The sequence below is a fragment of the Stylophora pistillata genome, chromosome 12 (genome assembly GCF_964205215.1).
Source record: "Stylophora pistillata chromosome 12, jaStyPist1.2, whole genome shotgun sequence".
In the NCBI taxonomy this organism is placed as follows: domain Eukaryota; kingdom Metazoa; phylum Cnidaria; class Anthozoa; order Scleractinia; family Pocilloporidae; genus Stylophora; species Stylophora pistillata.
This window is the reverse complement of record NC_142530.1, coordinates 8,285,001-8,300,697: the sequence shown is the minus strand read 5'-3', so window position 1 is coordinate 8,300,697 and position 15,697 is coordinate 8,285,001. Positions and strand designations below refer to the sequence as shown.

Genomic DNA, 15,697 nt, shown 5'->3' with positions numbered 1-15,697 from the left:
CGTTATGTTTTAGCAAAGCGAGGAAGAATAACAATAAGGCTAAGCGTCAAATACTCTAAAATGTTGATGGTGGAAATCCGAAATTCCTTAATTATTACTTAAGCTGAGGGCTTACGTAGAGTGTTATGTATTGTCACGCTGAAATAATTCCCTCTACGAGACCATACAGGTAAATGACTTCGACACTGAAATAGAATTAAAAAGACCATTCGTTTTTTCGGTAGGGCTCATAAGAATTGAAATGAAAAGGAAAGCCACCTCCGGCTAAGCACACAAGTGAGTGAATCACTTTTCTTCTTTATTGCTTGTGTTCGTAACCAAATTGACATAAGTATAAAATATGTTATTTTATTTCTTATTTATTTGTTTTTTTTTTTGTTTTGTTTTGGTTTCGTTTTGTTTTTTTTTTTTGTTTGTTTGTTTGTTTTTTTTTTACTGCGAAGTAATGTCTGAAAATGTTAATCTATCACATCTATAAATCATACTTTTAACGTATTTGGATTTCCATATTGAGGTTCTGTATCAGTCATCGAGTTCAAACGGTGCTTATAGATCTGTTTTGATAAAAAGAAGCCAATAGTAATAAAAGATCAATTTGATAATCAGAAGCACAATGTAGGGTTTATAGTGCATGCATAATAAATATCTTTAATCGCAAATGTGAGGATATCCAAAGACACACTTTATTTAAAGTAGTATCGATTATTGTTTGTGCAACCGTAACATGTCAAATAGCTGAAAAACCCAGGAATTAGTTTAATTAAGCACGACCATTTGTCAGGGAGATGGTGGATTAGGAAAACTTAAAAATAATGAAATCGTTTGGACTACCTTAAAGAAGCGGGGAGTAACCGAAACAAACCTTGACACCTGGTCAAGTAATCAAGCTAAGACCAGACCTGTGAGAGATGAACACCCCGAAACAAAGTGCCATCCCTGCTCGACGGACTACTGTTTCGTAGTATCTAATTAAAAGTAGCTAAGGACTTTTTTTCATACCATACCTCGACTGTTGAAATATTCTAGCCCCTCTCACGGTCGGCGATATTTGTACTCTAGAAATATTCGCGAAATTCGCCCGCACTGAAATAACAATTTGGCGTGTTGGATAATAAATCTCTTATAAGTCGTTTTGTTGTGTAGAATGGCTGAGTGTTGTTAATCGTTGTTTGTATTTTGACTTGGCATACGGGGTCGTCAAAATACGGCACAACTCGTAAAAATACTTAGCGATACTACACAACAAAACGTCTAACAAGGTATATTTATAATTATCGTCTCCTCTTTGCGTTCAAAATACTTCTTGGTACTCTTGATTATGATGTGCAAATACCATGTCTTGACCATTTATCCATTTTGGCGTAATGGGGAAGCATTGGAAAAAAACCTGAAACTGTCTTTTTCCTGAAATATTTAGCGTCAAGAATAATAGCAATTCACTCTTTGAAAGTGCTAAATAGAGGCTGACTTTGAAGAACTGAAGCCGTACATTCCTCCTGTTTATCATTATTACAGTGTTTCTAAGATGCATGCACTTGTCATGCACTGCTGGATTTTTTATTGGTCCTATAATACATTTGCAACGCCCAGAGATATTTCGACCGACACAATTTTCACAGAATTTAACACAATCGTCTCCTAGCGTTAAATTTTATCATGGAACAAGCAAATGACAACAAATGCGATGGCTATTCCTCGAGATGAAAACCTGGACCCCGTCTCACAGCGTCCCACAACGATGGTTCTTTTAAGGTAATTGTAAACTTTCTTGAATGTGAGTTGATGTGCGAACCATACCATTATAGTTCGCAAGCTAAGACCATTAGGAATTCAAGGTATTACCATTAGGTGGATACTACATAATCTATCTGACAGTTTCTACATAGTTAAGCTCGTGTCACGGGGCTTTTTGTCGCATATCATGGGACCCTTCCTACTTTAGGCTTCCCTCAGGTTACCGAACTAAGGCTTTGGCGGATGTTCAACGATATGGCTTCTTGTCATGCTTTCTCCTGGAAATATATAAAAAATGCAAAGGTATCAGAGGTTTCCCATAAAGAACTGGTCTTAGGAGAAAAAAAACTCAGCTTAGGCTTGACAAAGGCAAGGAATTACAAAAACATTTCACTAAGAACAAAGTTAAACTCTTCCCCGTGATTGAAGAAGGCCGTAACCTAGTGTCAACATGAGTTTATTGGGACACTGCTAGCTACCTTTCTTGAATGAAGCACGTATCAGAGGTGGTATGTCATAAGAGCTACCTAGTAGTGTCCTTAAACAGCTGTCATCAGTGCATGAGAAAGATGGCTTTTTTTTCCTCCTGAGAACCGCCTTGCCTCACCCGAACACCTCTAGCTACTTTAGACAACGATACACTGCGTATGTCCCTGTCGCTTTTTCATGATATTTTAGAGGAATCAGCTTCGATCATTTGATATCCCCTTAAAACGTCTCCCAATATATTTTTAGGCATGCCAGAACATTTGACTTGGAATAATTTTAATGTATCATAAATAGCTTCTGGTAAACGTTTATTAAAGATAGTCGTTAGTTTTCTTTCTGTCTAAGTAACATTTTAATCGAGTCTCAGAAAGCTTTTTACAGTAGTTCTGTATACACGAAACTGGATTATATTAAGGATACACGAAATCAATCGTCTGGCTGCGATGTACATAAAATTTCTATCTTTCATTAAACGATGAACTTTGTTACGTTTCATAAGCTGTAAGACCTATCGAGAAATGAACTGCTCTTTTGACTCGAACTGAATCCTCTAACTCAATTCGAGTAAGACCGCGGAGGGCTGATTCCTTAGATTACTCTTAAAAAATGTCAACGGCCTCCATCGCTCCACGAACAACCTAATTTCTGAATTAAAGAACTGTCCACTAACCGATCAGAAAGAAGAATTGAAACGGATCAATTGCGACTGAGGAATTATCGTCTCTTAAATAATGCGACATAACAATCAGCTATCACCCGCTGCCTATCGAATCCATTTACTTATATGTATTCCTATTCCAACTCGTATTTTCTGAAAGAGTGCAATTTAACTGCCCACACTGCATCACCGTCACACGGATGGATCTTTGCATTTTTATTTGGCTGAGTTTTTGTTGTTCGCAGATGGGGAAACAACGTTCATTCTCTCTCTCAAACGAGCTCTGATCTGACTAATTTTCTTTGGGACCATTTTTCCTTTTAGTCGCCTCATAATCTGTAAATAAACAAATAAACATAACGTGACATGAGCCAGTTTCTCTCTTTAAAATCGTCATTCAATTGTGTAAAATTCATGAGTTGCATTATTTAATATGATAATTATTGTTATTATGATGATTTATCATCATCATCATTATTATTATTATCATCATTATTTTAAAATTAAATTATTGTTCTTACCTGACTATCTCGCACACAGTGCAGGGTGAAAATCAGGACACCCTTTAATAAAAGTGTAATTATGAATAACAAGTCATGTATGAATAAAAATACGTATAGAGATCTTTGCTGGACGGAGCTGTACTAAACTCAAATGATCTTAACATGTCAGACTGTCCTGAGTATGAGAAAAATGAACCAGGCTTGTAAAGGAACAAAAAGATATGGCGAAGTAGAGAAGTTTCTCTTTCATGGATTGAGGAACCGAAGGAATAACTCATAAGGTGAACAGAAGAATTGCTATCAAATTGACCAAGTAACTGAATGATTGATTGATGGTTGAAGATAACCATGGACTGACTAAATGTTTGACAGTCTGATCTCTTGATAGACTGAGGATAAATGGAATTATTGATTTTTGTCTCTTTTTAAGCCTCTCAATTTTTAGTTGAAATGCCTCCCTAATTTAAATCGAGGAAATGCATAACAAACCTGCGTAGTGTTGAGAATGGTGAAAATGTAGGTAAAAGTCTTGTGTCGTGGCGATAGAATACCAAACAACCAAGTGATACCCAGAAGGGGAATCATCACCACGCATGTTCTGATGCCAAGTCTAAAGGACGACAAATGATACTTATTTTTAGATGTCAGGTAACTTTGGCTCTTACAGGAAATCAAGCAAATAGATACCTTCTTATCCATCGCACAAACATTCAAACGAATACCCAATTGTACGAGGGGGAGGGGGTGGAGGAGGTGATTGTAAAACTTACGTAACGGTATTTTGAAAAGTTGTTACCTTAAACTGATAACCCGTTATGTCAATTGCAAATAGCGCGACATGCAGGGGTGGGGGGGGGGGGGGGTTGGAGGGTGACCCCATCTAACATGGAGGACGTTTGCGTTAATTTTTTTACTTTTTCCACTATTATTCTAGGCTTGTCATGAGAAGAGTTGCCATCCAGGTTGACACAAAAATAGAAACTAAGACTCAGAAAGTAGATAATTGGTTTACCGTAATTCCCTCTTCAACCTCGAACCCGTAGGCCACACCCCACTTGTCATTGTTAAGGTAACCTACTAGCTACTGAAGTGGACAGTTGCCCAAATAAAATCCTTTCGATGTATTTTAATAAAAGGAAAAAAATCAGAGGGCAGAATCGTATCCACCACTCCCTTCCCCCCTCCTTCACCCCCCTCCTTCACCCCTCCCCCCTCCTTCACCCCTCCCCCCCTCCTTCATCCCTCTCCCCTCCTTCACCCCTCCCCCTCCCTAGCCCCCCGCCTTCACCCCCTTCCATCCCCCTCCTTCACCCCTCCCCCCTCCTTAGCCCCCCGCCTTCACCCCCTTCAGCCCCCCCTCCTCTTTCACCCCTTGTAAGTCCGCGGGTTAGGACTCACAAACAATGCTCATCACTACTACTCAGATTGCAAGAGAATGAATCAAATAAAGTGATTTTCTCTCTTCGTGATTTTAACTCAACTGTACCGGACTCGCTGAATCTGGGTGGCTCCTGTTTGCGGCAATGTGGTCAACTCCCGTGTGACACGTGCGAGTATAAATCTGCTGAGCTAAAAAATAAGCAAAAAAATTGAGAAGATGAAAACCGTAATGCAGCAACGTGCATGTGTTATAGATCAAGTATCTTTTTGAAAAGCTACAATTTGATATTTCATTAAAAAATTTGATTGTAAACTTACCACTGCAGTTGTTGTCAGAAATGCAACAAATATCCAGATCAAGTGATAAGTTGACGACAGGCAACAACTAAAGAAGACGGAAAGAGGAAAGACAAAGTTAAGGGAGCATAATTAACGCTAACATCAAATCTTAAAAGCAAGTCAAATCAAAATCAAATCACAGCTGACAATTGAAAATTAAGAAAAAATTAAAAAAAAATAGCGGTAAAACAGACTTAAAGAAAAGGGAAAGAGAAATAAATGTTTAGAGGAACGTGAACAATTAGTTTGCTGTACTGCCTTTAAAAGGGAAATGTATTTAAATAGATAGAAAAAATAAAAGAAGAAATGAACTACTTAGTATACATAAGAAAAAGACAGATGTGGGCAAGACGAAAAATGATACGAGGGAAATAAAAACTAAAGTGAACCCAAATCAAAGAAAAGCCAAAGCATGTAGAGGGAGCAAAAAGGGGAGGAATCAATGAACGTAAACTGTGTTTCTTACTATTTATCGCTGGTATAGCTTTCAATCCCTCCTTTTCCGATTGCGACGCCAAGAGAAATGCCGACCATGATGATGGGGAAACCTTCACGCAAAGAAACAGAGGAGGTCAAACTTCGCATGAAATCTTATTATTAATAAACCGATTTGAAATTAGGCAGATCATTACTGAAAACAATAGGTAGTAATTATCGATTAAAGAAGAATACCCCATGCCATGACGTGATATACGATCATCTTATTCCTGATGTTGTAAACTTTTATAATAAACAAGTAAAAGTAGATTCCTTCCACCAGCATCCAGCAGAAAGCGGCCATTAAGAAATATTGAGTAAGAACTGCTGCTGTTCTGCAAACGACCTGCAGAAATAGGAAAAAAAGGTTTTTCTTCTCTTTTCTTTTTAGAAGTTTCGAAAACAGAAACAGACACAAAAACCACACTCACAGTGTTACCCATGGCGTGCATTCCGGTGAGAAAGCTTATTTGACCAGCTCCGAGCGACGCGGCAAGACTCAGTCTGATTTGAGTCAGAGGCCGATGAATATCTCTGGTTTAAGAAAAAAGAAATATACTTGCGGTGATTTACGTATATCTCTTTATTAGTTTCAATCAATTAAAGGCATAAGAAATTCGACAACGTTTACTCACGTGAAAAGGGAATACATGATTACAGTTAAAATCATTCCGATGATGGAAAGGCTCAATCCTACGCAAGTGATAATTTCCAGAATATCTTCGTCTTTCAGGGACAGCTGTTGAACAAATCAGAAACAGACGGAATAGTGTTTTATATCAATTTAATGCACTTATGAGGAATGCTAGAAGCAATATTGAACAGCGCAATACCACGTGCACACTGCCATCACCGTAGTCTGCTGAGACAGCAAAATGAGTCAAATGACTGCAGCTGCAGACTGTTTCTTGAGTTGTTTTGTGATGTAACTAAATGACATCCATCTTTCGAAAATCCATCTTGACTGAAAAAAGAACGAGAATTTTGAACCAAGAATACTTATGTAAAACGCAATCTAGTGATATAATATCCCGACGTCTCGGCGACTTCATGACGCCATTATCAAGGGTACAAATGAAAATAAAACTAACAAATGCGAGTTTAAGAGTTACAAGTAATTTGCATAGGGGAGGTGACTACACAAATACTTTAGGACGGATAGAATCCGTTTGCACGTTCAAACTCGGTGTTAATTGTTTGATGTAAAGCATCTCGTTGACAAGAAAATCGAATTTGTTCATGCACTTCTTGAGAACTTTGAAACAGCTAAGAAGGTTCTCAGGGACAGCACCTGTGATGATGATGATGATAACACTGCGGCTGATGATGCTATTGACGACGATGGTTTAAGTGACAACGTTGAAGCTGGTGAAACCATTGACGGCGAGGTAGTCGGTGCTAATGCTGTTTCTGATGATGCTATTTGTGACGATGATGCTGAAGATAATTTTTGTACTGATGATAATAATGATGAGGATGATGTTGGGGAGAAATTTTCTGCTGCCAAGGATAATGCGAATGACGATGATGTTGTTATAAGTGTTGCTACTGTTGATGCCACCGATGACGAGGATGTTGGTGAAATTTTTTCAGCTGCAGACGATAACGCTGATGACGATGACGTTGGTATTAGTATTCCTGCTCTTGATATTATTGATGACGAGAATGTCGGGGATAATGTTGCTCCCGATGATACTTTCGATGACGATGATGCTGATGGTAATGTAAAAATTAAAATCATCATATAAAGCTTAGTTGTGTTGCAGACAAGGTCAAGACAGATAAGTATTTAAAAGAAACAGTTATGAGAAAAAGTGTACTTGTATTGCTTAGTGCACCTTATCAAGGAAGCTTGCAAGCATCTCAAACATCACCAGGAGCCTTAGAAAATCAAGCTAAAATATATATCCGTACTATTTTGTTCATTTATAGTTATTAGAAACCAGAAACCATAGTTCTATGATAATAAAACGATTTCCCAGCTACTTGAATTAGGCCAACCAACGGTGCTTGGTCCTTGTGTCTGGAGACATTTCAGACTGTAAAGAAAGTTTCCATAGCTAGCCTTTTCCGCAGAACCAGATCACTGAGAAATTCACTATTTCTTTAACAATTAAATTGGTGTTCAAGAAAAACGTTATCTTTAGTATAACACACTAAAACAATTTGTTGCCACTATTAGGTGTTAGTTCGGTTCAATAAAACACGCCGTTTCCAGGCTACATTTGCTTTCATTTGTTTCCCTTTCGTACTCAAACCTTGTTCACTACTCTACAAGCTTCGGAATCTCTCGTAGTGCTTTTACTTGACCTAGCAGGGGGAGGGTTGGTCCAAGTTCCAGGCCCCAACAAAGGGAAATTGTGTTTTAGTTTCTCAGAATGTTATTCGTAGCTTGAAAACTCACAAAAAGTTTAGTGTATTCATGGTTTGAGCTAATAAACATTAGAAACATGTGGAAATTAAAATTTGTGAACCTACCAGTTCTTGTGCTTTCGTGGTTCTGTAGATAACATCTCTTTTTGCAGGTAAAGGTGTATGTTTTAAGTCTAGTTTTATCGACGTCAACACAACAGATTGTTTCTAACTTGATTTTCAGATCACACTTGTAGCAGCTTAGTCCATGAGAACATTTTAAGAATTTGCTACAGTTTACATTGTAGTTTTGGTCATTGCTATTCGACTTGCAAACAGGGCTATTGTTATCGGGTGGAGATTTATCTAGTGTGCATTCTAGGCTAACTTCTGCCAAGGCCGGTGTGGAGGTCGTTTTACCTTCTGAGGACGTCTCTGAAAAGGAATTGCAATGAGAGAAAAACATAATCATGAATCACTCGAAAAAAAAACAAAACAAACTTGACAAACACTGAAACAGATAAGAACAACAGACACACACACACACACACACACACACACACACACACACACACACACACACACACGCAATCATACACACACACAAAAGAAATCATACCAAAAAATGAAGATAGCGAATAGCCAACGAGGTGCGTTGCATTGGGTTGGCTTAAACCAGTCCCTTGTCATTCGGGCGGGTATGAAATAGTTGTTCAAGTTTAAAAAATTCAGGCCCACAGTGCACATTTTTTCGCACTTTCAAAATAATGTCTTGCTTTGTAATAGGGATGGAGTATATAGTAAGTAATTAAAAAAATCAGCAGAGAAGTTGGAAATATAACAGCCATCGAAATAAAAAACAAAAGCACTTTATGTTATTGGGAAATTTTAAAGAACTTGGACTTATAAAATAATAAGCTGCGAAGGAATTCCCGAGCCAATAAAACGGTTCGATTCAATAAAACACGCCGTTTCCAGCCTACATTTGCTTTCATTTGTTTCCCTTTCGTACTCAAACCTTGTTCACTACTCTACAAGCTTCGGAATCTCTCGTAGTGCTTTTACTTGACCTAGCAGGGGGAGGGTTGGTCCAAGTTCCAGGCCCCAACAAAGGAAAATTGTGTTTTAGTTTCTCAGAATGTTATTCGTAGCTTGAAAACTCACAAAAAGTTTAGTGTATTCATGGTTTGAGCTAATAAACATTAGAAACATGTGGAAAATTTGTGAACCTACCAGTTCTTGTGCTTTCGTGGTTCTGTAGATAACATCTCTTTTTGCAGGTAAAGGTGTATGTTTTAAGTCTAGTTTTATCGACGTCAACACAACAGATTGTTTCTAACTTGATTTTCAGATCACACTTGTAGCAGCTTAGTCCATGAGAACATTTTAAGAATTTGCTACAGTTTACATTGTAGTTTTGGTCATTGCTATTCGACTTGCAAACAGGGCTATTGTTATCGGGTGGAGATTTATCTAGTGTGCATTCTAGGCTAACTTCTGCCAAGGCCGGTGTGGAGGTCGTTTTACCTTCTGAGGACGTCTCTGAAAAGGAATTGCAATGAGAGAAAAACATAATCATGAATCACTCGAAAAAAAACAAAACAAACTTGACAAACACTGAAACAGATAAGAACAACACACACACACACACACACACACACACACACACACACACACACACACACACACACACACACACGCAATCATACACACACACAAAAGAAATCATACCCAAAAAATGAAGATAGCGAATAGCCAACGAGGTGCGTTGCATTGGGTTGGCTTAAACCAGTCCCTTGTCATTCGGGCGGGTATGAAATAGTTGTTCAAGTTTAAAAAATTCAGGCCCACAGTGCACATTTTTTCGCACTTTCAAAATAATGTCTTGCTTTGTAATAGGGATGGAGTATATAGTAAGTAATTAAAAAAATCAGCAGAGAAGTTGGAAATATAACAGCCATCGAAATAAAAAAACAAAAGCACTTTATGTTATTGGGAAATTTTAAAGAACTTGGACTTATAAAATAATAAGATGCGAAGGAATTCCCGAGCCAAACAAATCTAAATTGGAAACTTAATGCACTAAACGCAAAAGTTGCGTTAGCCAAATAAGAGTTCAAAGTCATGCTGCAATACCCAGTATAATTATAGGACTTTGTAAAATGAGGAAGGGGGACCGCGGACTGTGTTCAATCTCTTACATAGTGTCAAGGTTTCAGTTCAGAGGGCAGAGGAAGAGTTGCGAAGTAATTTGAATTTTCAATCCATTACTTCGAACTTTTGGACGTTATTTTCACCGAGTAGTATTCCATGTCAGGGTTTATTCAATCCATACTGACCGATCAACAGGTTGAGGTACCACGTAAACTGTTTTCAGTTTATACCCTTCCGTAAAATAAATATGAAACCTCTTTGCAATTTTGTAAACTTTCCGAACATTTTCCTATGAATTTCTGAGAGGCGGCTCGGAAGATGTTTCGACAAATTACTGCCGTACGCCATATTTAATATTTTCTTTATCGATTTATTTATCTATTTATTCACACTTTATTTTCACTGTGACCTGTCTGTCGTTTGCCGCCCTCCGTTAACATCTTCATTTTGCAGATGCTTAAAATTGTAGTCTTTCCACGGCTATTTAATTTTTTCCATATTCATCTATTTTGGCGAGTCGTGCGCTAGTGTTCATGTTCGATAAATAGTCCGCAGTTTTCACCCTTTAAGCCTAAAGAGCAAGGAGCATTTCATATCTACTAAGTTTTCTAACACATTATCATATCATCCTAGCCGACCTTTCAACAACCAGGCACTGGATGACTATTTCTTTACTGAATTTTATTTCGCTGCGGGCATCAAGAAATAACACAACCAAAATTAAATTCTGAGAGAGTCGAAACATCTATGAGATTCGGCTTTACATTTTTCTTTCGAGAATCGTTAAAAGGTAAAAATAACAGACAAAAACAAAAAACAAGAAACAAGCAAAAACAAAACGATGTACTTACTCGGCGCTAAAATTGTTAGCAGGAATAAACATATTTCGGGGTATAAATTCCCAATCGGCATCGTGACCAGCCTGGGTTCAGGTTACAATGTGTATTTAAGTATCTTTTGTTGTCGATGATAGGAATACGTATGCATCTGATCATGAGCAGTCTCCTTCCCAAGGAATTCCAAACTATTTCTTAAATGGTTCAGAGCGATGCAGATCTCTGGGTCGACGATATATTATCACCGTACTGGCAAAACTCGTCAAAATTTTATTTATATCGGACCAATGAGAGCTAAGACTCTCGTCACCAGGTGTGATTATATTTTGAAAGGGTAACATTTCGGCATTAAAATTGCCGATGTTTTAAAGTTTCACAAAGCAGCAAATACTCGTGCACATGTATAAATCAGATACCTTTTTCTTTTATGATTTTAAACTAAAAACCGTTTATTGGAATAACTGTTTCTCTGAACAGAAGTTGTGCCACGCAAATTCTAGGATATTTAAAGTTTCCCATCTGCTTGTTTTCGGAAACTTCTGGTTAAACACTATTGGTTAACACACATAACAAAGGCCTTTTGCCTGTCTTTCCGTTATCTTTCCTCCGCTTTTGTTTTCTGTGGTGAATGACTTCTGTCGTAAATGACATCTGTTGTGAATGACTTCTGTTGTGAATGACTTCTGTTGTAAATGACTTCTGTCGTAAATGACTTCTGTTGTAAATGACTTCTGTTGTAAATGACTTCTGTTGTGAATGACTTCCGTTCTGGGGAGGGGGGAGGGGGAGGGGTGTTGCTTTATTAAGGCTGACAACTCTGCGCCTGGAGTATGAGGTCTGAGGGCAAAATTGGCTGCCGAGACGTAATCTGATGCATATATGCTCTAGGGCTTTTAAACCGCTGCTGAGATAGCACTAGCATTAATATTCAAAAAGGAAAACAAACAAAGTTTTAACAACAGCGGAAAGACATGTGATTGCCATATAAAATTCAGGGAGTCCTGACAATGTCTCAGACATCATCTTGATCGAGGACCGTGTGGTGTTTATTCGGTTTTTTAATTTTACCTCTGAACTTCCAGTATAATAGACGGAAGCTATCAAGTGCGTGCCACGACGATACTATAAAATCAATCGGCGTTATCAGTATGAAAAACATTATTCATTAAGAGTTTGATGCCCAGACGTTTTTACTGGGATTAACCCATCCCTCCGCCCCCGCCCCCCCTTCTCTGATGCACACACATCGAGACTATCGGTTAGTTCTAGTTCCGTCCATCCTGGACATAGCATTTTCACAAATATAACACCTGAAGTGTGATAAGAAGAACGTGTGAATGTGAAAATGCAAATATAAGAATTGACCAAAGCATTCCGACTATTTTCGTGCACAATGAATCCAAATCTAAGTTTTGGCAGTTAATTTAGTTTCTTCCAATGATATATCTTTAGTTCTGCTACGACGTCACGACTGAAATAAAGTTGGGCAGTAATTTCGAATAAGCCCGGCATTTGCTACATGAAAAGAAAACGTGGCGACAAAATGGGCCGAGGCTTTTTCGTAGAATAGAGTGGGGTTGTAACGAAATCTTTTCAAACCTGCAGGAAAACCTAAACTTGAGACATGTTTTACAAGTGAATGGTTTTCCTACGTCAACCTCAGGCTTTCTCACATTGTGAAAACTCTGTAAAATAATGAAGCAAAAACAAATCAGCAGCCAGTCGTGTTTGCAAAACTGAGAACAGTTTTCTATGTGGCCAGCTATATTGGTTGTGGTAGAAATAAGATTAGGTGACTATTTTCCTAAAAGATAGCTGTGCGATGCAAATTCGAAAGTAAATATGGCATCCATCTGTTCTTTTTAGAAACTTATGGTTAAATACTATTGGTTAAGAGCCACGTCAAAAGTGTTCCGCCTGACGTAAATTCTTGACGTAAATTCCGCCTTCCTTTGTTTTGTTCTTCCTCTGTTTTGTTTTCCAAACTGACTACTGATAACTCGGCACTCAGGCAGGATGGCTTCAATTCCCGAGAACTCTGTTGAATTCTTCACTTGACTGTAATATTTTTAATACACTACTCTGCTCGAGTTTTTTACATTTTCTTTTCATTGAAGTTTTGATAGTACTTTCTTATAAAGCTCACTACTCAGCATCTGGTGTACGAGGCTTTAGGGAAAAATTTGCTGTTCACACGCAAACTGATGCTTATTTAAGCAATAAAACCACGCTTTGTATCGCCTCAATTACCGGTTTGATGACCCAGTGCTTAGTATGTAGGGAGGACACGGGAGAAGTTTGTAAACCATTTACCGGAGGCGAGTAATTTAAAATTTCATCGAGTGTTCTCCAAACATACTGAGTGGGTTATTACGCCAGGAAATCGATAGAAAGAGCTATCTATTGCTTCTGTGAAATAAATTTTCGATATCAGTGTTTACCGGTACAATAAACGATTGGTATATTATCTCCCGTATTTTATAAACGCATCTAGATTTTTCAACATGTTTTGAGCGTTGCACTAGCATTAGTTAATAGACAAATACACACGATATCGACGACGAAAGAGAGACAATATATACTTATTTGAGTCGCGAAAGCTCTGCGGAGCTACTCAAAACCTGTACTTTGATGCTAGTTGACAAGAGATGAAATATAAGATAAATAAATGGGGTTTTTCCATGTAATTATGATGAAAAACGTACTTTACTGACGCGAAAATCATGGTCTCTATGATTTACATTTCACGGAATATTTATTATCATGAAAGTTATCTTGATTCTTGATACTACTATACTCTATCGCAACTATTACTGCTTGAATATTTTAAAGGCTCCGCGTCAGTCTAAAAGTGGACTACTCCTATTATACCTTGCAAGATATTCTCTTATCCTTTTTATTCTTATTAACAAAGATTTAGTAATACATAGACAGGTAAAAACGAACGATATAATATCCCGACGTTTCGGCGACTTCATGACGCCATTATCAAGGGTACGAATGAAAATAAAATTAACAAATGCGAGTTCAAGAGTTACAACTAATTTGCATAGGGGAGGTAGCTACACAAATACTTTAGCACGGATAGAATCCGTTTGCACGTTCAAACTCGGTGTTAATTGTTTGATGTAAAGCATCTCGTTGACAAGACAATAAAGTACCGAAGTGTGACGTCACGTTACCATGGAAGCACTTTTTGCTGGTTCTAAACAAACCAGCGTGGATTCAAGATGGCGGCTATTTCGATAAGTTTACTCACTTCTTTCTTCTCTGATGAATCCTCAAGGATTCAGCGTGGCGAAAATCATTACAAATCGGGTCATATTGAGTCTTGTTATTATTCGGACGGAATTATTTGAGGGTCTGTCCAAGCTAGCATGAAGAACAAGTCCTATAAAGTCACAGTGAGTAAAACTTTAGCGAACACGACGCTTAATTCAAATTAATTCTTCAGAGTTTTGGATTTGTTATTTATTTGACTTTTTTTTTTTTTTAATAGATCAACCTTCATGGCAGTGAAATGTCATCAACGCAGTGTAATTGTCCTTGTGGAGAGTATAAATGTAGCCATGCTGCGGCTCTTGCAATTTATTGCATCCATAATATAAGCAGAACGGGCGTCCAATGTGAGTGGAAAAAGCAAAAAGGTCCAGACAAAACTAAGCCAGTAGAAGAAATATATCCATCCCCGAAAGATTATATTTGCTTAAAAAGAGAAGTAACAGATGAAGATCGTGCTTGGCTATATGGAGAGCTTAAGAGATACGATAATTTTACTGGTACTTTATGGATTCTTTCACCTGAACCCGAAGTCAACAATCAATTGCCAATACCCACTGTGGAAAGTATTGTTACTTCAGAGGAGTTTATAAACTATGAAGGAAATAAGAAAGCCTTTTTGGTTGAAGGATTAAAGATCGATGGATATCAACGTAAAACTGTCCACGAGAGAACAATTGGTCAACGTGACAATCCCACTTGGCATATGCTTCGAAAGGGAAGACTCACAGCAAGTAATTTTGGCCCAGTTCTCAATTGCAAAGAGAGTCCTTGATAAAGAGAGTCCTTGGGCAGTATGACCTTTCAAGGGTTCAATCAATTAACTGAGGTGTTGTCAATGAAAATGAGGCCAAGAGAGCATTCCAGGAACTTACAGAACTCCCAGTGGAAGATACTGGTCTATGGCTACAAATGGAAGGAATGTTGGGAGCCTCCCCTGATGGTCTTATTGGAAAGAATGGCCTTCTTGAAATAAAATGCCCGTTTACCCATAAGGATAATACAATAGCAGAAGCTGTTGCCTCTGACAACTTCTATATCACAAAGAATGAGAAAGGAGAATATGAACTAAACAAAGAGCATTCATATTGGCACCAAGTTCAAAGTCAATTACACCTGACTGAAAGAAATCTGTGCTTTTTTTTTGTCTGGACTAAAAATGACACTCTGGTTCTGTATATCAAGAAAGATCCAGAATGGGCTGGCAAACTTTTGAAGTTAAAGGAATTTTATGTGAAGCACCTAATCCCTTCAATTGTGAATGACCTTCTATAATTAATAGTAACCTTTATTAAAATCTCACAGGTGGTAGTTTAAGCAAGAGATAAACATATATATATAGATAGCATTAAATACAATATAGCATTATACTTTTATATTTCATATTGTACATTTATACTCTATTAAAACTTTCCACGATACAAACATAAAAAATACAACATGATTTAAAATTAGTAAATAGTAGTGTTTTCAGAGTGTAATAGAAGCCACAAAAA

At 37.7% G+C, this 15,697-nt stretch overlaps 1 protein-coding gene and 1 pseudogene across 1 annotated transcript; one reads left to right on the top strand and one right to left on the bottom strand.

The window, feature by feature from the left end:
- Positions 1 to 2,514: 2,514 nt before the first annotated feature.
- LOC148718659 (uncharacterized) lies at positions 2,515 to 11,166 on the bottom strand. The gene is made up of 13 exons (XM_088740321.1): positions 10,938 to 11,166; positions 9,166 to 9,474; positions 8,059 to 8,367; positions 6,872 to 7,293; positions 6,216 to 6,319; positions 6,012 to 6,114; positions 5,776 to 5,926; positions 5,570 to 5,651; positions 5,083 to 5,149; positions 4,871 to 4,953; positions 3,874 to 3,994; positions 3,403 to 3,444; positions 2,515 to 3,217 (listed from the first exon to the last, which is right to left on the bottom strand). The coding sequence occupies exons 1-13, from the start codon at positions 10,996 to 10,998 to the stop codon at positions 3,098 to 3,100; spliced, it is 1,974 nt and encodes a 657-aa protein (XP_088596447.1). The 5' UTR covers positions 10,999 to 11,166; the 3' UTR covers positions 2,515 to 3,097.
- A 2,624-nt stretch (positions 11,167 to 13,790) lies between these two features.
- The window catches only part of LOC111320231 (uncharacterized), a 2,391-nt pseudogene continuing 484 nt past the window's right edge, over positions 13,791 to 15,697 (top strand).

Excerpts from the sequence above, each read along its gene's own strand:
- LOC148718659 (XM_088740321.1), bottom strand. The coding sequence starts at position 10,998 with ATGCCGATTGGGAATTTATACCCCGAAATATGTTTATTCCTGCTAACA. Across the intron at positions 9,475-10,937 it reads GCTAACAATTTTAGCGCCGA|AGACGTCCTCAGAAGGTAAA; the intron begins GTAAGTACATCG and ends ATTCCTTTTCAG. Across the intron at positions 5,927-6,011 it reads TGCACGCCATGGGTAACACT|GTCGTTTGCAGAACAGCAGC; the intron begins GTGAGTGTGGTT and ends CTATTTCTGCAG.